This window comes from Pseudophryne corroboree, chromosome 2 (assembly GCF_028390025.1).
Source record: "Pseudophryne corroboree isolate aPseCor3 chromosome 2, aPseCor3.hap2, whole genome shotgun sequence".
Classification (NCBI taxonomy): Eukaryota; Metazoa; Chordata; class Amphibia; order Anura; family Myobatrachidae; genus Pseudophryne; species Pseudophryne corroboree.
This window is the reverse complement of record NC_086445.1, coordinates 772,037,772-772,061,136: the sequence shown is the minus strand read 5'-3', so window position 1 is coordinate 772,061,136 and position 23,365 is coordinate 772,037,772. Positions and strand designations below refer to the sequence as shown.

Sequence of the window (23,365 nt, the reverse complement as noted above, 5' to 3'; positions counted from 1 at the left end):
TCCATGTTGAGCTTTAGAGAGCATTCAGACATCCAGGAGGAGATTGCAGAGAGGCAGCTGGAAACCTGAGAGAGGACAGAGGGGGACAGATCAGGAGAAGAGAGGTAGAGTTGTGTGTCATCAGCATAGAGGTGGTATTGAAGGCCAAATGAGTTAATGAGCGCACCCAGGGAGAACAGAAGGGGTCCAAGGACAGAACCCTGAGGGACACCAACAGGAAGGATGGAAGGGTGTGAGGTGGTGCTGGAGGCAGACACAGAGAAGGAGCGGTTAGTGAGGTAAGAAGAAAACCAGTCAATGACAGTGCTAGAGAGGCCAGCGTTTTGGAGTGTGCCGAGGAGGAGAGGATGATCTATGGTGTCAAAGGCAGCAGAGAGGTCCAGAAGGATGAGCAGAGAGTAGTGGCCCCTGGATTTGGCCGAAAGCAGGTCATTGGTGACTTTCACCAGGGCAGTCTCAGTTGAGTGGAGTGGGCGAAAGCCAGATTGTAGTGGATCGAGGATGGAGTTGTCAGAGAGGTAGCTTGTGAGACGGCTGTAGACTAGCCGGTCCACGTAGAATGTTGGCATTCAACACATTGACATTGAAAAAAAAGTAAAATAGCTCTGAGAATTCTCACTTGACAGAATTATTTCTTTAAATAACACAAATTTTAGGAGCCCATAAGTACTTTAATAAACTTATTTGACTCATACAGCTCCCTACCAATCTGCTGCGACAAGGAACACTTGCTAGCCTCCTCTCCTACAGCTGTGATAAGCAGTTTGGTGTATTTAGAAGATGTAGGACATTACTAATCTTATGAGCAACATGCTTATAAGGGTTGATAGAAACCTGTCTCAGATAGGACAACTGAAATAACACTACAGTATGCTATGCGGGTGGCAGGCACACTTCTACCACAACTGTCGGGCTCAGGACAACCTGATGTCTGCACTCAATTTGCCCCAGTTTCCCCCCCCCCCCCCTCCCCTTCTTGCATTTCCTCTTGTACTTAAAGAAAAAAAATCCAGGGGTTTTGTCTTTTTCTAGTATATGTAAATATTATTTAGTTGCATCATTCTATTGCCAGTTATTTGATGTAAGATTTGTACTGTGGCTTAATAAAGTTCTTAAAAAAAAAAAAAAACACACAAAAAACAACAAAACCTCCAGTCTAATTATAACAACATAAAAAGTTAATGGCTATTTTTGGACAATAAAGAGCGATCTCATATAAAGAAAGTTTCATACAATTAAAATGTTAAGGTCACTTTGGAAGCAAAAGGAGTGTCCTTTTCAATATTTCCAATTAGGGAGACATTAAAAAGTCTGAGTGAGGATAAATGACATAGTGCATACTGTACATAACCATAGAGTTAAGAGCATAACTGCATCTCTTTATATATGCAGCTACTGAACCCTACTGCCTAGCACTTATTCCCATTACACTGAAAATTGCTAAAACTCAATCTACTGAAGAAATGACCATTTACTAGTTATAATAAAGATTCTAAAAGGCTATTGGCAACTGTATAATTTTGAATGTACATAAGGTTCATAGTAGAGCTTGCACAAAGTCACCAATTTTTATAGAGCCTGTAATAAATACAGACATATTTTAATTTGCCAGCTTGGAACACAGACCAAAGCTGGCATTAAAGTGAGGATAGAATGAGACTTTGGCATATATTAAATATCATATTAAATAATGACATTTTCTGCGATTTTCTCTCAAGTATACAACAGTTTAGTATTACAATATATACTCAAAACGATACTGCAATTGCCTTAGTTAGGAGAGATTAATATTGTAGAGTTTATATCTATCTAAATATATGACATGCTTTTTTACAAGGTGATTCAGCAAAGGTTTTGTAATGTTTGTTTATATGAGTTTGTTTATATGAGCTAAGATGGAAATTTATTAAATGGAATTTAGAACATTTATATGCAGATGGGTATTTACAGTAAGCACATGCATTTACAACCTATGAGGATCTCAATGTTAAATTTAACCAAGCCAAGCACATCTTATTACACTACATGGTAATTTTGTGTAGCAGTTATTTACAGTGCACATAGTGTGCCACTTGCAAAATGACAGCCTGAATAAAGCCAGTTTGAACTTCATCTAAATTTACTATACAGCGCCCAATGGATAGTATGAGCGCCGAAATGAAGAAAAAAGTATGTTAGCAGTCTACATGACATCCGATTATGTCAAGAAGAATGGGGGAATAACATAAATAAAACAAGAACCTCATTAGGTTTAGTGCAACACAATAAATTTACATTTGCCAAAGTCAATGATGACAACATTGTTACCTTAATGAGCTCTTCTCTAGAGGCAAAACTTGAAACCAAGCAATTTTCTCTGCTTTTGGTGTTTGTGATTGATATGTAGAGACAATTCTCAGCTATCTCATGAGCTTTATGAGGTAGAATTGCTTCTATGCCTTCCCTATGGCAAAGAAATTATAAACATTACTCATATTTAATTATTTAGCATGCAATAAATATTTAACAGGTGTTCTGCATTCAACTGTATGCGCGAGAGGAAAACCTTTTGTGTTTTCATTGTGGTGAAAGGGCTGTCTGTGTGTATGGTTTGTTTTACAGTAGACGCTATGTACTGCAAACGACACTTTTATTAAAGACTCTCACAAATGATGCTTTGTTGTCATATATACCTTAAGCGATTCATAAAATCATATCTTGGTGTAACTGCTCCAAGGGTCTCTTTTCTAACATCTTCAGAAAATGTGTAGATGAAATCCTTACTTTCCTAAAATTAGAATCATAAAAAAACAAAAACAAATGTAACACACAGACCGGCAAACAGGAAGTAACAGTATTGGACAAAGTCATTCTTAATGAGGGGTTGGGTCCATGCAACGGCGGTATCCCGGCTTTTAGTTGGCTGACGGGGTGGGCGCAACGAAGCTTATTGCGGGCTCGCTGTGGTCGTCGTACACCGGGCTCAGTGGCTCACTGTGCTTGACACAGATTCTATTCCCACTCTATGGGTGTCATGGACACTCACGAGTGGGAATAGTCCCTGTTGGTCAGCATGCCAACCGTCGGGCTAATCACCATACGGGATCCCGGCGTCGGTATAGTGACCATCGTTATAGTGACCGTTGGTCTCCCGACCGCTGGTCACATAACCGCATCCTTTAATGAGTGTAGTAGTAATCTGCATAAATGATATTAGTGAGGCAACTACAGCTGCTTTGGAATAATACATGCACATGTATGCAATAGACTTATAACTTGGCTCCTTAGTCCCAAAAGTGGGCTTAGTTCACTGTTGCCGTTTAGCCACAGTACATGTATGTGGGAATACAGGCTCCACATCTCTAACAAGACGTATAATTGCTTTGGAAGAATATTACGCCACTATAACTGAACTGAAGTGTGCTGAATGAGAATGACAGGTCAATTGCTAATCATAATGATGTCACCAGGAATTTGCTGTGTGATGGGACTCAAAAAGAAGTGAAAGGGAAGATCAACTTGGAGTCTCTTGAAGATTAGAACATCTTAAGTAAAAGGTATGATGTGAAATATATTATATCAGAAAGGAAAGGAAACCCTAGCTATGGGTCTTGTAATACGATGAAAATAAGTTTTCTCCTATATATGCTCAGACAATAAACCAATATTATATTGTGTATATATCTATATATCTATCTCTATATATATATATATATATATATCTATCTATATATATATATATATATATATATATATTCGTATATGCCTACGTCATTCCAACTCTCTTGCGTTTGCAGCCCTAAAGCTGTGCAGAGAAGAGTCTCCACTATAGGATATCCTATAAGTCTTGATTTGCTGAAAGCTTCAACAATTCTCACTGAACCCACTCAGAAGCCATTAATTGCTCATGGTAAAATTGATCTGGAAAACTAATTTTTCACTCTGTCATCCTAAATTAGATAATACTGTCTTTCACAATAATCATACATTAATCACTTATCATATACAGTATGTACTCAAAAAAATCCTGGAATATTTTGGCAACTCTGCTTCACTGCCTAGTATGTATAATTGAGAACACATAACCTTTGTATTTCATATGGTATGTTGGGTGTCCTGTGTTTATTGTAATATTTTCTTTCCAAGTACACTACAGGTTCCAGCAGGCTCACTCTGCCAGAGCACGCTGGCCCTTCTGGTTCTCCATGGGCCCTTACAGTTCTTAGTTTGGAACCGATAGGACTACTATAGCTGGGACCTGTAGGAAGACAGTTTTTCAAGCACAACATTATTAACCCCACACCCTCTTCCACAGGAGTGTGGGAAATAGCCCGACTGCTGTTTCCCCCCTAATCACAGTTACAATCCCCCTACGGCCCTTGTGGCAACCAAAATTCACAGAAGCAAGGAAGGGTTATACCTGATTTTATTGGGCAAGTTTAATAATATTCTCTATGCTTTTATTAATATGTATGCACCATAACAAATGCAAAAGACTTTGGGGCCCATTAATCAAGTTTTGGAGAGTGATAAATAGCACAGCGATAAAGTACCCGCCAATCAGCTCCTAACTGTCATTTTTCAAACACAGCCTGTAACATGTCAGTTAGGAGCTGATTGGTTGGTACTTTATCTCCGTGTTATTAATCACTCTCCAAGGCTTGATAAATCTGGCCATTTATTTGCTAAATTCGATTCACAACTATCTAAGGACAGGAAAGGTAAAGCCATTGTAGTGATAGACTTCAGTTTAGACCTTGATGACAGTCTGGATAGATCTCAGTCTGTGACACAACTCACTGAGCATGCTCAAAAGCTCTTAATGATTTTTCTCAAACTCCACCTACTGTTAAACCCATGGAAACCAATTGATCCCCTTGTGAGAGAATACACATTCTGCTTTTCAGTACATAACTCATGCTGCACAGCTGAAAGTCCGAAGGCCCAACCACAAAAAAAAAAACAGAAAAACGTAAAAATGCCGGTCCCACATCTCCATACCATCTACAGAACAGATCTCCTTGTCAAAAACTGGGGGGTCACAGTGGGGCAGCACGGATGCATGTGATCTTACCATGTCAGTTACGTAGTTAAGCCATTATCGCCTATAGAAACTATCTTTGGCAACACTAGTGCATTGTCTCCTCTTCTCAGGGGCTCTACCAAACTTAGAAGGTATGACGCCTAGTGGCAGTTTTTAATTCCTGCAAAAGATCTAAATAAAATGGATGAGAAAAGTTCACCAGCACCCAGCACTTCCGGGATTTCTGTAAAGTATTTTTACCCAAAGATACCAGAGCAGGTACATAAAATAATTCAAGTAACATTTAGGGCATAATCTGGTAAATGCTTTGATCAAACACTCAATTTATTTTTTTCACAGCGGATATAAAATCACATGCTTACTTCAGTGGACATCGTGCAAAATAAAGATCCTTACTGCATGCAAGGCTTATCCCAGCATATAGGCCTACCCTAAAAATTTTCCTCATATAATAGCCATACATATATGCCAGATTTGATAGCCGATAGCATTATATGATAATTTAAATTCTTTACAATTTATATTTAAGTTATTATCATTAGTAGCAGCTGTGGTATTAGTGGTGAATGCTTTATTAGTATTGTTTTTATTTTCATCAAGAGTATCTAGCAACAGAGTTAGGTACAGAGTAGTATGACACACACATGGGGGGAGTGGATCTCATGGATTAGTGTGTCGCAAAGTACCCACGCAAATGCAACAACAGGAGATGGTACATTCGGGTGTTCTTTCAGTTTCTTGATGTGACTTGTATAAATGCTGCTGCATCGAATGTCTGGATTCAATGACAAGAATCAGGGCCTAATTTAGATTTCTAAGTAAACCTGATGGTGTACATACAAATCCGATATTTAGGTATCTATGCAGGTGCAACACCTGCTGTGCGATTGTGCAGAATGGGTCTTGCGATATCGCTCAAAGCCCCTGTCAGCCGCAGCAAGATTGGCATTCTGCAGCATTTGTGGGGTGGAGCAGGGGCAACCTGCACCGTTCTCCAAAACAGGGGCCTGCCTCCCCCATTTTGTAGGCGTGTCCAGGGTCTAAGTCATAGGAAGGTCACGATGGTGCTCTGAGGCAGCAGCTTCAGACACGGCATTCAGATCTTGCAGATGCATTTAGGAGGTGTATATCTCCCAGAGTTAGCTTCATTTGCATTTGTATGGAATTACACAGTCGCTTCCCTGCGGCTGTTCAGTTTCTTACAAATCTGAATTAGGGCCTCAGATTTCAAAGGATCCATTGCTCGAGTATTGATCAATGCTGGCTCTATGGAGCAACGTTGAAGAGGAAGACCAAGTGAGACACCACCTAAATCGAAATGCAGAGCCGTGTCAGAGGCACTCCATGAAATCAGGATCAGTGTGGGAAATCACTGGCTAAAGCTTATAGATGCAAAACATGCTAACAGGTGCTACAATGGAAAACTAAGTACATATGCATGCCTTTGTGTCCAGGGTGCTTCGCTAAGTTTAACACCAAGCATTAAAATCAGTCAAATTCAGTGTGAAAAAGGCTAATTTTGAATGTATGAAGCAAAATTGTAAGCAAATGAAAATATTTGTGTAACACAGAGGGAGCCGCACTCATCTGAGGCGGCTCCATTGCAGGCGTGCACTCCCGGCGTGACTAGGCGATCCGTCAGTGCACAGAGACGCTCTCCCATTCTATGACTCTGTAGTCGCTAGGTGCGTTTTGTGAGAGGAGGGGGCCCGTTTGCGGACTCCGGATGGGCCCCCTCATCTCCACGGCGTCATAGGGTCCGTCAATATGCCGGAGTCTTCTGCGCATGCTCAAGTCTCCGGAAACATTGCGCCCGCGATGTTCCGGAGACTAATTTGCTACTGCGTATGTGCAGCGGCCACTTTGGGATGGATTTTTGCTGCGACTGCTGCAGCTTCAGCGCCCGTCACGGGACTCCAGAAGGTGAGTTTTAACACAGCATGGGTGCAATGTGTGTGGTGTGCGCCCCCCTGGACCCAGGGGCCCGTGCGCATTGCACACATTGCACCCATGGTAGAAACGCCAATGGCGGGCACGCCCAGGCACAGATGAAGCCACGATTAATATATCCATAAGGATAGAGGATTTTTTGTTTCTGGAGGAAAATACAGTAAACAACATAATAAGAACAGACATTTTTTTTCTGTTAAAAAAAAACCTTTCAGTTAAAATACTGTTCCATGATAATAGGACAATGCTTTATGACGCAGATGCACGTTGTTCACTCAAGTGGACATAAGTATAACTTCTTTAGTTTTATAGTTTAAAAACCTAAACGTTTTATTTTATTTTATTTTTTAATAAGCCCTGAAGACTAATAAGAAACAGAAAAATCTTTCATTAGGTTAACATAATTCATGCATGGAAGGGTTAAACTTAAAACCATAACAACTTTTTATTCTTACCCATCAGCTCAAGTCAGCAATTCTCTCTTTGATACCTTTAATATGAAATTATATACCAAAGATGCTCACTCTGACCCCTTACCTTTTCTCTGGTGATTGGATGGCTTGTAGAAACAATTTGTCTTCCATCGGACACTGCTGAGAGTATAAGTACAGATTTTGTAGGTTTACCGCATTCCCCATATGTATAATGCTCTGGAAAGCCATCTATGAATGGTGTTGCCTATAGACTTCTTCACACAGAATTTCCTTCAGATCCCTATCTGAACCCTTTGTGGCTTGTACATGTGCAGGCTGAATTCCAGGGGGTAAATTGACTAAGATGGGAGCTCTATTTAATATGGGATGTTGCCCATAGCAACCAATCAGATTCCAGGTATTATCTTCTAGAAGGTGCTAGATAAATGAGAAGTAGAATCTGATTGGTTGCTATGGTTGCGCCCGCGATGTTCTTAAATAGAACTCCTATCTTAGTAAATTTACCCCTAGGTCATTTATCCAGAAGTCCTCACAACTCAAAGGACAGCTCTTAACGGAAGATAAAATATCATTTTAGCAGTCCTTGCTTTGCGAAAGAAAATGGGCGGACCGTCAGGAGATACTAAGCTTCCGCTTGCAGATGCACGGACCCCCACATTAGTCCTACGTTTTCCAATGTTATCTTGAAATGTTTTTTTGGGGGGGAATGTGCCATAAAAACAGTTTAAGAAATATAGCCTTAAAAATGAGAGATGCAAATATTTGCAATGAGTAACTTAGTAACACTTGTATTACAGAAGAAAATTCTCATTGACCTGACCACGGCCCAATACCATCTGTGTTCTGCATTTCCTAGCACAGGCTACCAATGCGTAGTTCACGTCTCAGGTTTCTTCAGTTCTGATTGGAGGAGCTTTTGGAGGAGGGTTTCACATGCTCCTGTGACTGACTGAGAGTACAGCCAGTGATGTGCCAGAATCTTGGCCCCCATTACACTGATTTTAAGTAGAGATGGTGAGCTTGCAATCTGCCAGTGCCACAGAAGTGCTGGCCTGGTAAAATTCTCTTAACAAGCACTTGAGCCCTACCCCTGCACTCCAAGTGCTCTGACGGCCTTTTTATTTAAAAGAAAAAGGAGATTTATAGTAGACTTACCATTGTTAAATCTTTTTCTGCGTAGTACACTGGGTTCCACAGGGAATACATAGGGTGTAGAGATGGATCTTGATCCAGACACCAACAAGTTAAAGCTTTAGCTGTCCGAGGATGCATTCGGGCTTCCTTTATAACCCCGCCTCCAGGCACTGTGAGCTCAGTTTCGTTAACCAGTCCAATGCATGAGCAGGTAAAAGAGAATGGAGATGTTAGTCACATAGAACCACATTCCCACAACAGGAGAAGGGACCAGCAGCTAATGCCATAAAAACCCATAGAAGCAAGGTGCGTCAGGGTGGGCACCCTGTGGAACCCAGTGTACCTCGCAGAAAACCCAGTATCCAAAGGAAGCATTATGGGAGGGGGAAATATCAAAGGCACAGAACTTAATGAATGTGTTCACTGTGAACCACGTAGCCACCTTGCACAATTGTTCTGCGGACGCGCCATGGCAGGCCGCCCAAGAAGGTCCAACAGACCGAGTAGAATGGGATTTAACTACAGCCTGCGCATAACCTTGTGCAATCACCATTCTAATCCATCTGGCCAAGGTTTGCTAATTCGCAGGCCAGCCACGTTTGTGGAAACCAAACAGTACAAAAAGGGTATCTGACCTCCTAATAGAGGCAGTTCTCTCCACATATATGTGGAGAGCCCATACCACATTCAAAGACCGTTCTTTGGAGGACAATTCAGAAGAGATGAAGGCTGGAACCACAATTTCTTAATTAAAGGTGAAAAGAGGACACCACCTTAGGTATATAACCACGGCGAGTTCTAAGAACTGCTAGGTCACAATGAAATATCAGAAAGGCTCGACGACAGGACAAAATGCCTAGATCCGACACCCATCTGGCAGAGGCAATAGCCAGTAAGAACAGGACCTTAGCTGTAAGTCATTTAAGGTCCAATGACTCAAGAGGTTCAAACGGAGACTCTTGCAGGGCATTAAGGACAACAGATAAATCCCATGGAGCCACAGGAGGGACATAGGGTGGCTGAATCCGCAATATGCCCTGAGTGAATGTATGAACGTCAGGTATAGACGCAATCTCTCTCTGAAACCACACTGACAAGGCAGATATGTGAACCTTGAGGGAGGCCAAAGGCCTAAGTCCAGGCCTTGTTGCTGGAAAGCCAGGATTCTGGATGTTTTGAATTTGTATGCATCATAGTTCTTCTCAGCACCCAAGGTGAAGTAAGAATTCAAGACCCTGTAATAGATCCAGGCAGATGCCGGTTTGCGGGCTTTCAAAAAAGTTTTGATGACCGTCTCAGAAAATCCTTTTGCCCTTAGGAGTGAAGCTTCAAGATCCACGCCGTCAAAGCCAGTCTGGCCAGGTCTCGATAGAGACAAGGGCCCTGTACAAGGAGGTCTGGTCGTTGAAGAAGTAGAAGCGGATGCTCTGTCAATAGACCCTGCAGGTCTGAGAACCAATGCCATCTGGACCACGCTGGAGTGAAGTAGTATTCTTCTTTCTTGCTTGAACTTCTGCAGGACCCTGGGCAGGAGTGACACTGGAGGAAACACGCAAGGCAGCCGAAAGTTCCATGGAATGGCTAGTGCATCCACAAACGCTGCTTGAGGATCCCTGGTCCTTGATCCAAAGACCGGAACTTTGTGATTGTGTCGAGACACCATCAGGTCTAAATCTGGTAGGCCCCACTTGTCCACTAGGAGTTGAAAGACCTCTGGATGAAGGCTCCACTCTCCGGCGTCCACGTCCTGGCGACTGAGGAAGTCCACTTCCCAGTTGAGGACACCTGGAATAAACACTGCCGATATTGCTGGCAGATTGAGTTCCGCCCATTGAAGGATTCTTGACACAATGCACCCCAACCCCTCAGACTGTCATCCATTGTCGGGGATCCAGAAGGGACGGCCCCTGCTTAATTGCTGGTCCTGAAGTCACCAGGTCAGTGACAGACGAACCTCTGGAGTCAAAGTGATCATATGAGACCTGATCCGATGAGGTAGGCCATCCCATTAAGAAAGAATTAACCTCTGCAGAGGGTGGGAATGAAATTGAGCGTACTCCACCATGTCGAATGCAGACACCATCAGGCCAAGTACTTGCATCGCCGAGTGTATTGACACTCTGGGATGACAAAGGAAGCATCTTATCTTATCCTGAAGCTTCAGGACCTTCTCCGGAGACAGAAACGGCTGTTGACTGTGCGTGTCCAGCAGTGCCCTCTGGTGCACCATGCTCTGAGATGGGACCAGCAAGGACTTCTTCCAACTGATGAGCCACCCGTGGGCTTGTAGGAAACGGTCTGTCATTTGTAGATGACTGAGAAGGACATCGTGGAAGTTTGCCAGGATCAGCAAGTCGTCCAGAAATGACAGGATCCTGACTTCCTGGCGACGGAGAAGATCTGAGGGGCCATAGCCAGTCCAAATGGCAGAGCCCGAAACAGATAGTGGATGTTGCCAATAGCAAACCGCAGATACTGCTGATGCGACATGGCAATAGGTATATGCAGGTATGCATCTTGTCTATCCAGGGATACCATATAGTCTCTGGGTTCCATGGCAAGTACGATGGAGCACAGAGTATCCATATGGAACTTGGACACTCTCACAAACTTGTTCAATGATTTGAGGTTGAGTATAGACCGAAAAGAACTTAAATTGAAATTAGTTTCGGAGCTAGAAACAGGGTCGAGTAGTATTCTTTGCCTCTCTGGGACAAAGGAACCGACACCACCACTCCTGAATGCAGGAGGGAACTCAAAACCATTTGTAGAGCTTGCGCTTTTAATGGATCCGAAGGGATAACCGTGGTGCAAAACTGGCGAGGGGGACATCTCTTGGAAGAGACTGTGTACCCGTGAGAGATGACATCCCGCACCCATGCATCTGAAGTGGTCTTTAATCAGACCTGGGTGAACTGTAGAAGTCACCCTGTGATCCCCCACGGGGATGCCCATCCCATCATGCGGCAGGCTTGTCTTGTTTAGAAGCAGGCTGACGGATCGCCCAGGACTGTTTTGTCTTGGGCTTTGTGGTTTTGGTAGCACGAGACTGTCTCAGGTATGCCTGACTTTTCGCTTTTCCATGAAGCCGAAGGGAATGAAAACTGGTACCTTTTGCCCTCTGTGCAGAGGGAGTAGGAATTGGGAGAAATGCAGTTTTATAAGCCGCTAAATCAGAAACAATTTTATTTAGGTCTTCCCCAAACAAGTTGTCTCCCTTAAAAGGGAATACCTCCAAGGTCTTTCTGGAGTCCAGGTCCACTTTCCATGACCTCAATCACAGAATACGGCGAGCTAGGAGAGATGTAGTCAATGCCTTAGCCACCAACACACCTGCCTCAGAGGACACCTCCTGTATATAATAGGTGGCGGTGGTAATGTGAGACAGGTATTGTCTGGCCTTGTCAGATAATTCATTAGGTAGCTCTTCCTCCAGTACCTGTACCCATGCTTCAATACATTTTGCAGCCCAGGAGGCTGCAATAGTGGGTTTATGTACAGCACCTGTTAGGGAGTAAATAGATTTCAGGCATCCCTCCACACGTTTATCTGTCGGTTTCTGGGTGGCTCCTGATTGGTTGCAGGAGCTGTGGACTGACTGTGAGAGGTATGACACAGTACACAGACCATCATATAAAACTTTCCCCTCAAGTAAATCTTTGATGCATGCCCTGCATGATGTGGGAGCGTCCCCGCACTTACTGCCCTTTTTGTTAGACATTTCAATAAATACAACAGTAGAGCGTATGAGTACGATAAAGCCAGACAGAGTACAATACCTGCAAATAAATTCTTTAGTATGTGACTAAGTCCCCAGTACACAGCACCTGCAAAGAAATCCGGTATTATGTGACTGAGTACACAGTATAATACACGTAATAGATAAATACTGTGAAGCACTATATAATAGACCATGACGCACCTAGTACCTTAGGGTACAGAATACAGCGATAGATATATCTGGGAAACACTGAAAGTGAAATCCGCACAGCAGATACAGGCACACACAGTCACAGTGACAATGCAGATAATTATTAGTATGACAATAAAACTGCACTGGACTAGTATATAATATATATTTATTATTATTATCCTTTATTTATATGGCGACACAAGGGATCCGCAGTGCCCATTACATAGTACATAATCAAATGAGCAAAAAAGAAAACACCACTTACAGTTCAAGACAATATAGGACAGGTATAGAAAACCCGGGATTAGGTGTCATCAAAGGGAGTAAGGAGTATAAGATTGTGTAAGTAAGAAAAGGAAAGGCACATGAGAAAAGAAGTCCCTGCTCTTGCGAGCTTACAATCTAAAAGGTGAGGCGCTAACAGTCCGGAGTGACACAGAAAGGGTAGACAGTGAGCATAGACAAGAGGGTTAGGAGGAGAATTGGCTGAATTTGGTGAAGACGTGGTTCTTGAGAGCCCGTTTGAAGTTTTGTAGAGAGGTGGAGAGTTGGATGGGGACAGGTAGAGCATTCCAGAGATAGGGAGCAGCATGTGCAAAATCTTGTAGGTAGGAGTGGGAAGAGGTAATCAGTTGGCAGGAGAGACGGCGTGCATTAGCAGAGCGAAGAGGATGGGTGGGAATGTAAAGAGAGATAAAGTCAGAGATGTAAGAGGGAGAAGAGTGGGTGAGGGCTTTGTAGGTGAGTGTGAGAAGCTTGAATTGGATTCTGAATAGGAAGGGTAGCCAGTGAAGGTCCTGCAAGAGAGGGGATGTGGATGTAGTACGTTTGGTGAGGAAGATGAGATGATCGGCAGCATTGAGGATAGATTGGAGTGGAGAGAGGCATTTTTGAAGAAGGCCAGATAGGAGGAGATTGCAGTAGTCCATTCTGGAGATGACTAGTGAGTGGATGAGGGTCTTAGTAGTGTCCTGGGTGAGAAAGGGTCTGATCCTGGAGATGTTTTTGAGATGGAAATGGCAGGTTTGTGAGAGGTACTGAATGTGTGGTTTGAAGGAGAGGGAGGAGTCAAGGATTACTCCAAGACATCGCACTTGGGGGCTAGAGGAGATAGTTGTGCCATCAATGGATAATGAAATTGTGGAAGGTGAGGTTATGCGGGAAGGAGGGAAGATGATCAGCTCAGTATTAGACATGTTAAGTTTAAGAAAGCGCTGGGACATCCAGGAGGAGACAGCAGAGAGACAGTTGGAGGAGAGCAGGGGAGAGGTCAGGGGAGGAAAAGTAGATTTGAGTATCATCAGCGTAGAGATTATATTTTAAGTCAAAAGAGCTAATGAGCTCACTTAATGAGGATGTGTAGAAAGAGAAAAGGAAAGGCCCAAGAACAGAACCTTGTGGGACACCTACTGGTAGAGGAAGTGGGGGGGAGGTGGAGTCATGAGAGGATACAGAAAAGGAACGGTCAGAAAGGTAGGAGGACAGCCAGGAGATAGCAGTATCACGCAAACCAAGTGATTAAAGGATCTGCAGTAGAAGAGGGTGGTCTACAGTGTCAAAAGCAGCAGAGAGGTCAAGGAGAATAAGCAGAGAATAGTGGCCCCTGGATTTAGCAGCAAGGATGTCATTGCAGACTTTCGTGAAGACAGTTTCAGTGGAGTGCTGAGGATGGAAACCAGACTGGAAAGGGTCAAGCAGTGAGTGGGAAGAAAGAAAGTGAGGCGGTACTAGACAATACGCTCAAGGAGTTTGGAGGCAATAGGGAGAAGAGAGATGGGTCAGTAGTTGGAGATTGGTTAGATCAAGGGTAGTTTTTTTAAGAATAGGGGAGACAAGTGCATGCTTGAAGGCAGAAGGGGCAGTGCCTGATGAGAGTGAGAGACTGGGTAGATGGGCAAGATGGGAACAGGCAGAAGAGAGGAAGCGGAGAAGGCGGGAGGTAATAGGGTCAAGTGGGGAGATGGAGGGGAGGTGAGGACCAGATGAGGACCATGACTTCCTCTCCAGATACAGGGAAGAAAGATGTCAGATTCGGAAGGAGGGAAGGAGAGGGGGGGGGGGGGTGTCGGGAAATGGAGGAGGGGGGTTGCTCAGGTTCTAGTGGGATGTTATGTCCTGACGAATGGAGTCAATTTTTGATGTGAAGTAGGTGGCAAAGTCAAGAGCAGAAAGTGAAGAGGGGAGTTGAGGCAGGGGTCGGCAGAGGAGCGAGTTGACAGTGGCAAAGAGGCACCGGGGGTTAGAGGATTGGGAGGAGATGAGGTTTTTAAAGTAAGATTGTTTAGAGAGGGTAATGACAGCAAAGTAGGATGAGAGCACAAATTTGTAGTGGAGGGAGTCAGCCTTACAGCGTGATTTCCTCCACTGTCACTTAGCGGTACATGAGCATTTTTGCAGACATATGGTGCATTTGGTGTGCCAGGGTTGAGGTGTCGATCTGCGAGAGTGAATAGTGGTTGGTGGGGCAACAGAGTCAAGAGCAGAGGTAAGGGATGCATTGTATAGGGAAGTAGCTTGTTCAGGGCAGGAAAGAGAGAGAATACGAGAGAGCAGCGAGTCAAACAAGGAAGATAGATAGGAAAGTGGTGTCAATAGCCTCAATCTTACGCTTTGTGATGGTAGTCTTAGGTGGTAAAGATGGAGAAGCAGATAGCGATAGGTTAAAAGTGAGCAGGTGATGGTCAGAGAGGGGGAACAGGGAGATGGAAAAATCAGAAAGATCACAGCGGTGAGTGAAGACCAGATCCAGTGAGCTTCCACTCACATGGGAGTGGGAGGAGGTTCACTGGGAGAGAGCAAGAGAAGAGGTGACATTAAGGAGTTTAGAGGCAGGTGATTTTGTGGGGATATCTACAGGGATGATGAAATCACCTAGGATAATGGAGGGAATGTCAGAAGAGAGAAGTGAGTAAGCCAGGAAGCAAAGTTGTCAAGGATTTTGTAGGGCATGCCAGGGGGGCGGTAAATGACAGCTACTCGAAGATGAACAGGTTGGAAGAGACGTATGGCATGGACCTCAAATGTAGAGAATGTAAGGGATGGTTCTGGTGGTATGAGTTGGTATGAGTAGCTAGAGGGTAGTAGGAGCCCAACACCACCACCGTGGCGACCCACAGGTCGGGTTGTGTGTGAGAATGTGAGACCCCCAGCAGAGAGAGCAGTGGGAGAAACTGTGTCAGAGGGAGTAATCCAGGTTTCAGTGATGGCTAGGAGATGCAGGGAATTTGAGATGAAAGGGTCATGGGTGGGGACCAGTTTATTACAGACAGATCTGGCGATCCAGAAGGCACAGGAGAGAGGGAGAGAGTCTGAGGGAGTCATGTGAATGAGATTATCAGGGTTGCTGTAGCAATGAAGTGAGATGGATTTAGAAGACAGGGATACAGAGGATGTAGTGAGGGTGCTGGCTCCTGGGCTAGGAAGGGACACTGCAGCAGTTGAGCATGGAGGGAGTAAAGTGTGGCACAGAGGGTTATGAGGTGAGGTAGGGAGAGAGGGAGGGAGCAGGGCAGAGTGGTGGACGATTGGGCCCATGGTAGGGTTATGGTGAATGACAGTGGGATGTCAGAGGAGGAGTGGAAGTGAGATGGTGAAGTGGATGGGAGACAAAGGAGGGGACAGAGAAGGAAATGTAGGAGACTAGGCGAGAAGGATAGAGGTGGGAGCAGGGGACAGAGAAAAGGATAGGGCAGACAAGGAGTGTTGGGGGGTGATAGTGACAGGCTAGACATGCTGTAGTGTGGATTAGATAAATAGCAAGATACATTTGGAAATAGGAGTGGTGGTTGTAAGATGAACAGAGCAGTAGAATTGCAGAAATGCAAGTGAAAGTACAGTGGCATTAAAATTTGGTTACAGCAGAAAGTTTATGTAGTTGCAGAAATTGAAGTTGAAGTATGTGTTAGAAATGAGAGGACATGAGAGGGTTAGCAAAAAGCAAAGGTAATTCAGACTGGATTTGCAAGTATGTAAAGACAAAATGATATAGGTTCAGCATGTGCATGAAGATGTTTGTGAATACTGCAAATACAAGTAACTGAAGGAGAAATTAAAAATTGTAGGTGCGTCAAAAACATGGAAATACAGTGCTTATTGTCCAGGTTACACAGACAAGATTTGTTAGGTGTGATAAGAAGGTGAACTCACAATTGTGCCAATAAAGATCTTCGTGATCCTGATTATGGATGGAAACTCGATCTTATATATGTTCCTTTCTGCAAATGGGTTGCATAGTGTTCACAAAGTGAAGGTTGGAGGGTGAAAAATTTGCATATTTATTTATTTATTTATTTATTATTATTCATTACTAGTTATTTATATAGCGCACACATATTCCGCAGCGCTTTAGAGAGAATATTTGCCCCTTCACATCAGTCCCTGCCCCAGTGGAGCTTACAATCTATATTCCCTACCACATGTACACACACACACACACACACACACACACACATTCACGCTAAGGTTAATTTTTGTTGGGAGCCAATTAACCTACCAGTATATTTTTGGATTGTGGGAGGAAACCAGAGTACCCGGAGGAAAACCACGCAAGTACGGGGAGTATATACAAACTCCGCACAGTTAGGGCCATGGTGGGAATTGAACCCATGACCTCAGTGTTGTGAGGCGGTAATGCTAACCATTACACCATACAGTTGATATTGATAAGTAGTTCATCTATTGTTATTTTTGTTGTTGGATGTTTTCATTCTGTTTTCGTCCAGTTTAAGTCCAGGCTAAGTCCAGGCTTTGATATTAAAATTATATATTGTCTCCCTTTGAGCCTACTCCCTTAGAGTCCTACACGCTGGATTAATCAGCCTGCTATACTCTAATATGTACTAATACAAACATGTGTAAGGTATAGGTTCACTGATTAAAATCTCACCCATTACCCAACACCCACTGGTGGGCAATATAAGCTAAAACAAACAAATAATGATAGGGTAGGAGGCCATCCCAAATTCCTCAAATATCTAACAATTAAACAGGCTAAATTCTACTTATAACAATAACTCCAGATTACCTATTCAAAACAAACAGTGCAATGCTATAGTATCCTAGTTCACTGTGCAGCTGGTGAGAGTTATAGTAATTGTTTCGATTACCTAAGCAAAACAGACAGTGCAATGCTATATAATATACAGCGCGGTCCTAGACCGGAGGTATATATCAGAATACTCGTACAATTTATTCTGTAACAGATACACTTGTTCTTAAATAACGTTGTCTGTAAATAGACATGTAGAATACTTAAGTGTTTGTAAAGTCACAGCGCTGTATACAGGCGGCTTTACAAGGGAGACCTTGCCCTGCAGTCCCGGAGATCAGCCGCAGCTATACCTAAGATGGCGCCCAGCATCTCAGTCAGGGAGTGAGGGAGAGTGGAGAGCAGCTCCAGGGCAGGAAAAATCTGCTCAGAGATGGTGCCCTGGGCCGGAGGAGGGGCTACAGGTCATGCGCCGGCTCTCCTATGCTGGTCCTCACCGCCTGGTACTACGGAGTCTTATTAAACTGGGTGTTAGTACACCTGACCTGTACTCCTATGCCCTGGCAGATATAGTGGGATCCCTGTGCATAGCCGTGTCCATGCCAGCGTTGCAGTCCGTCTCCCTAGACTGCGACTAGAATGCAATTTAGTAGCAGGTCCCGCCTGGGGGACCCTCTTACCTCCTCCCCATAGCAGCCACGCGAAACAGGAGAGCGTCTGCAACCGTGTGCCTAGAGCCAGAGCACCTCCGCTGCAAGTACCCGGGAACCGAGTTGCGGCAGTATGCGACGCTGCTTGGGAGGTGACAGAGCCACAGCACAGAATGTCACTCTGACATGTAAGTGCTGCGGCCCTTGAAGTCTTCTTATAAAGCTTTATTCAGGGCTGCCAAAGGCACAAACTCGAAAACTGGGCTCACAGTGCCTGGAGGTGGGGTTATAGAGGAGGCCCCAATGCATCCTGGGACAGTTCAAGCTTTAACCTGTTGGTGCCTGGATCAAGATCCCTCTCTACACCCGATGTATTCCCTGTGTGGAACACAGTGTACCCTGCTGCAGAAAAAAAATGTTTTGTCATTTGGCCAGCTGGCGACCCTCTATTGCCCACAAGCCCCAGGTGGTTTGCATTGTGGATAATCCAGTCTTGGATGAGGCAGTTAAATTGGCTGCACTCAGGCTACAACAGGTGTGATGAGCAATGTGCAGTGATGTGATTACACTCTCAGATACACATGGTACAGAATACATAGGGCCTAATTCATTCCAATCGCGGCAAAAAAATTGTTAGCTAATGGGCAAAACCATGAGCAGTGCAGGTGTGGCAGATACAACATTTGCAGAGAGAGTTAGATTTGGGTGGGTTATTTTGTTCCTGTGCAGTGTAAATACTGCCTGCTTTATTTTTATACTGCAACATAGATTTCAGTTTGAAGACACCCCACCCAAATCTAACTCTCTCTGCAGTGTAAAAATAAAGCAGCCAGTATTTACCCTGCACCCTGCACAGAAACAAAATAACCCACCCAAATCTAACTCTCTCTGCAAATGTTATATCTGCCCCACCTGCAGTGCACGTGGTTTTGCCCATTAGCTAACAAATTTGCTGCCGCGATTGGGTCTGAATTAGGCCCATACTACAAGATACCAACAGAATCATACATTCTATGAATTGTTCATCCAACTCATGTCAGTGCCAGGGAAGACAGCAGTTTTGGGAGCACTATATAGGTTGCAATTAGAGTTGTGCGCCGGACCATTTTTGCTGGATTTGGCTCTGATTTGTTATCCGCCTTTGGATTTGCAAAACAGCTGTGACTAGTTTTAGACCTGCATTTTGTTTTTCAAAAATTGACAAAAAAAGCTAAAACAACATACTGTCATTTGTTTTTGTTGTTCCTAGAGTATTATGAACCTCAATAAGATTCATTTCCAGCCATTTCTAGTAAATTCTGGTCCACCTCACAATACTATTTTAAAAGAATTCGAGGGACAAATTAGGCCCAAGAATAAATAAGCGTCCTGGGTTTTTTAAAAGAAGGAGCCTGGGGCAGGGATTAAGGGAAAGGGGGGAGGGGGAGGGGGGGGGGGGGGGATAGAGCAGGTAGCACAGTAGGGTCCTATAGGAGAAAGGGGAGGAGAGTTACCTGGGAGGTACAAAAGACCAGGAAGACCAGGCAGGCTCCCTCTTTCATTGCTGATTAAGGATCCAAGAAGGCACCCACCATCACAGCTCCTGGAATCAAGGGAAAGACTAAGTACAATTTACATTACTAACCCCCCCTGCGCTCCCCCTCTCCCAAACTGCAGGTATATACACACACTGCAGTCCCCATTCAAGCATCCATACACAGTTTAGCCCAAGTGCATTTAAGACCCATCGCTGCACAAACAGCATGCCCAGGCCTAAGAGGAATGCAGCCCCCCCCCCAGCGTCTCATACAAGCAGACGCACCGAAGTCCGCGACAGCGGGCGGTACTGCACGCGGCCACGGGCCCCGGCCGGGGTCGGCGAGACCTCCACCCGCTTCCCCCCTCCATACCTGGCTGGCGCGCGGCGGCCTCGAGGCAGGCTCCGGCGCGCCAACGCACAGCCCGGCGCGGGATGTGATACAGCACATCCCGTCGCTCGGCACGCAAGCCCCTCCCCTTCCGGCGCCGAGCGAACGCGTCACGCTCGGCGCCGCTCTGCAGCAGCGGCAGCCTGGAACCCCGGCTTCGGCGGTGCAGGCCCCACCGCTGGAGCACACACAGACTCCCCCCCCCGCAGCCCTAGGCACTGGCACGAACCCACAAACGATGGGGCGCGCAAACAATAGGCGGCAGCAGCAGATTGCGGCTCCGGAGGGACAGGCCCCACCGCCGGAGCCCGCACGTACACCCCCCGCATCCCTGGACATGTATAGCACGTACCCATACATGTTGGGACGTGCAAACCAGGGGCAGGCACCACCGCCGGAGCCCACATGTAACCCCCCCGCATCCCTAGGCATTAGCAGCATGCACCCACACATGATGGGGCATGCACAGCAGCCGCATAGCACGCCTCCGGCGGGACAGGCCCCACCGCCGGAGCCATGGCATACACCCCCAGCGACGCTGCACATGAGCCACCCGTACCCACCAATATTGGTGCGGAGCTCCCTCACACCGCACGCACAGGCAGAACAAGCGGCGTGCAGCCAGCCGCAATACGCAACGGTGCAGCAGATGGGGTGGGGGCAACAGCACACAGCGCTCCCCCCCCCCTGGTGGCAGGCAGGGCTGCACCCTCCCCCGGCCCATTACCCGCAATGGGCGAGCTGCTGGCCCACCAGCGCCCAAACCCCATGGTACCCACCCCCGTCGCAGCCCGCAGCAGCAAGCCATTACACACACCCGGGAGGAGCCCTCCACAGGGCAACCCCCCTCCAGTCATGCGGGCTGCCCCTCACCTTAGACAGCGGCCCGCAGCAGCATCCGGGTCAGGCAATGGGGACAGGGAGCAGCGGAAGTTTGGGGTCAGGAGACCGCGGACAGAACAGTAGGGCGCAGGCCCTCCAGCCGCTAGAGGGGCAGCAGCGGCACCCAGTGGAGCAGCCTCGGCCGCAACCAGCAGATACGTTACACATATCCTCTGTGAGGTTACAGGTTCCAGCCTCCATAGAAGATAGACAGCCGGCACCAGGGCCATCATCAGATCAAGTCCCGGCGGGCGCGCTGCGCGACGAGGGACAGAACGGAGCGGCAGAGATGGTCAATCGGACACCCGAGGCTTCAGGAACAGGTGAGCGAAAGTCTTTTTCTAGCAGTAGCGAATCATACACTGACTCGAGCGACTCATCTAGCTCCGCCGAAAGGCGGCGACAGTTCAGAAAATATTTTAAACGCAAAAGGAGTAGCAAGAAGCGCAGCAGGGAGGCGGGGAAGAAGGTGGACGCAGGGCCAGATTCGCAGGAGAGTATGGTGCACTGCGCTAATACAGCAATATTGAGGGGGGTTAGGCCAAAGGTAAAGGATGGTATACGTAAGGGAAAGTTCGTGGACGTCTTCGCAATGACGGAGGAAGCGAAGCGCGGTCTAAATGCGGCTAAGGCAGCGGGCGCAAGGGAAGAGGAGGCGTGGAGAGATTACGCGCATTGGACGGAGGGTATGTATGTTTTCGCAGCATGCTACATTGAAACAAGGCCGGCCGAGGCCTTGAACATCCTCCGTTACATGCACATGATACATACCATGTACATGACGGCCAGAACAGGGGTTTGGAGGCAATATGACGAGAAATTTAGAGAAAAGCAAGAAGGGTTGAAGGTCATTAGCTTTGGGGTAAAAGACGTAGAGGTTTGGCTGGAAGTCACAAATCAGGCGACGCAACCGACAGAGCGCAGGCAGCCCTTTCTGCCAAAAGCAGGCGGTAGCGCCGCAGCAAAAGGGAAATGCTACGCGTTTAATTCCCACACATGCAGCAGGGGAGCGGGTTGCCGTTACAAGCACACATGCATGCGCTGCAACGCAAATCATTCAGCCAAAGACTGCAGTCGCGCCCAAGGTAAAGGGGGGGATAAGCAAGGCGCCCTCCCCAATAAATACTGAACCGCTACAGCGTTGGCTAGGCCGCTACCCGCTAAGAGGGGAGGCGGCCTTTTTGGAAAAGGGGTTCAGGGAGGGTTTCAAGTTACCACTAGAGAGGCCAGTGTCAGCAGTAGCAAAGAGGAATTTAAAGTCAGCAAGAGATTTCCCGGAGGTGGTCAGGGCCAAAATAGACGGGGAAATACAGTTGGGGCGCATGGCTGGACCATTCCCCTCGCCGCCCCTAGAAGGGCTGTGCGTTTCACCGCTAGGGGTCGTCTCTAAGAAAGAGGCAGGAAAGTTCCGGTTGATACAGCACCTATCTTTTCCAGAGGGCGAATCAATAAACGATGCCCTAGACCCCCAGGCGTGTAGCGTATCATACCAATCGTTCGAGCAGGCGCTAGCCATGGTGCAGGGTTGCGGCGAAGGGGCGTTGCTGGCAAAAGTTGATATCGAGTCCGCGTTTCGCCTGCTACCACTCCACCCAAATTCCTTCAGGTACATGGGTTTTAAGCTAGGCGAACAATACTACATAGACAAATGCCTACCAATGGGTTGCTCTATCTCATGCGCTTTCTTCGAGAGGTTCAGCTCATTCCTAGAATGGTGCGTGAAGGCAGGGACAGGCGCGAGCGGGGTAACGCATTACTTAGACGACTTCCTGCTAATGGGCCCTAAGGGCAGCAAGGAGTGCAAGGAGCTGTTATTCTCGACGCAGGCGCTTTTCAGGCAGCTAGGGGTCCCGATAGCAGCAGAGAAGACGGAAGGGCCCACACCAAGGCTAACATTTCTAGGCATAGAGATTGACACGGAGCTTGGCCTGTGCAGACTACCGGTTGAGAAGATAGAAAAACTGAGGGGCAGGCTGCAGGAATGCGCAGGGGCGGAAAAAGTCACGCTAAAACAGATGCAGTCGCTGTTAGGATTGTTGAATTTTGCATGCAGGGTCATTCCCATGGGCAAAGTGTTTTGTCGCAGGTTAGAGAGGGCGACCTGCGGGGTCAGGAAAGCGCGTTATAAGATACGCATATCAAGCGAGCTGAGGCAGGACATGCGGGTATGGTTGGAATTCCTAAAGGAGTTCAATGGGGTCCGAGTATGGCTGCCCGAGCCGGTGCACAGCACAGGGCTACAATTGTACACCGACGCCTCTGGGGCAGTTGGCTTTGGGGCTTACTTGGCAGGGGAATGGTGCGCGCAGCCCTGGCCGGAGGCATGGCGAGAGGCCGGGTGGACAAAAAATATGTTGCTGCTGGAGCTCTTCCCCATAGTAGTGGCGGTGGAGTTATGGGCAGACAGGTTGGCGAACAAAAGCATAGTATTCTGGTGCGATAACTTAGGGGTGGTACAGGCGATAAGCAACCAGAAAGCGGAATC

At 46.3% G+C, this 23,365-nt stretch overlaps 1 protein-coding gene across 12 annotated transcripts in view; it reads right to left on the bottom strand.

Annotated features, from left to right (window-relative positions):
* Positions 1 to 23,365, bottom strand: part of PNPLA4 (patatin like phospholipase domain containing 4) — a 181,339-nt gene that overhangs the window by 125,256 nt on the left and 32,718 nt on the right. For all 12 annotated transcript variants that reach the window (XR_010240052.1, XR_010240098.1, XM_063955497.1 and 9 more), the window contains exons 3-4: positions 2,673 to 2,767; positions 2,308 to 2,443 (exon numbers count right to left, since the gene is read on the bottom strand). Coding sequence is in view for 10 of the 12 variants with exons in the window: in XM_063955497.1 (XP_063811567.1) it covers positions 2,308 to 2,443; positions 2,673 to 2,767 (231 nt within the window). In the remaining 2 variants the exon portion in view is untranslated. The remainder of the gene's footprint in view (positions 1 to 2,307; positions 2,444 to 2,672; positions 2,768 to 23,365) is intronic.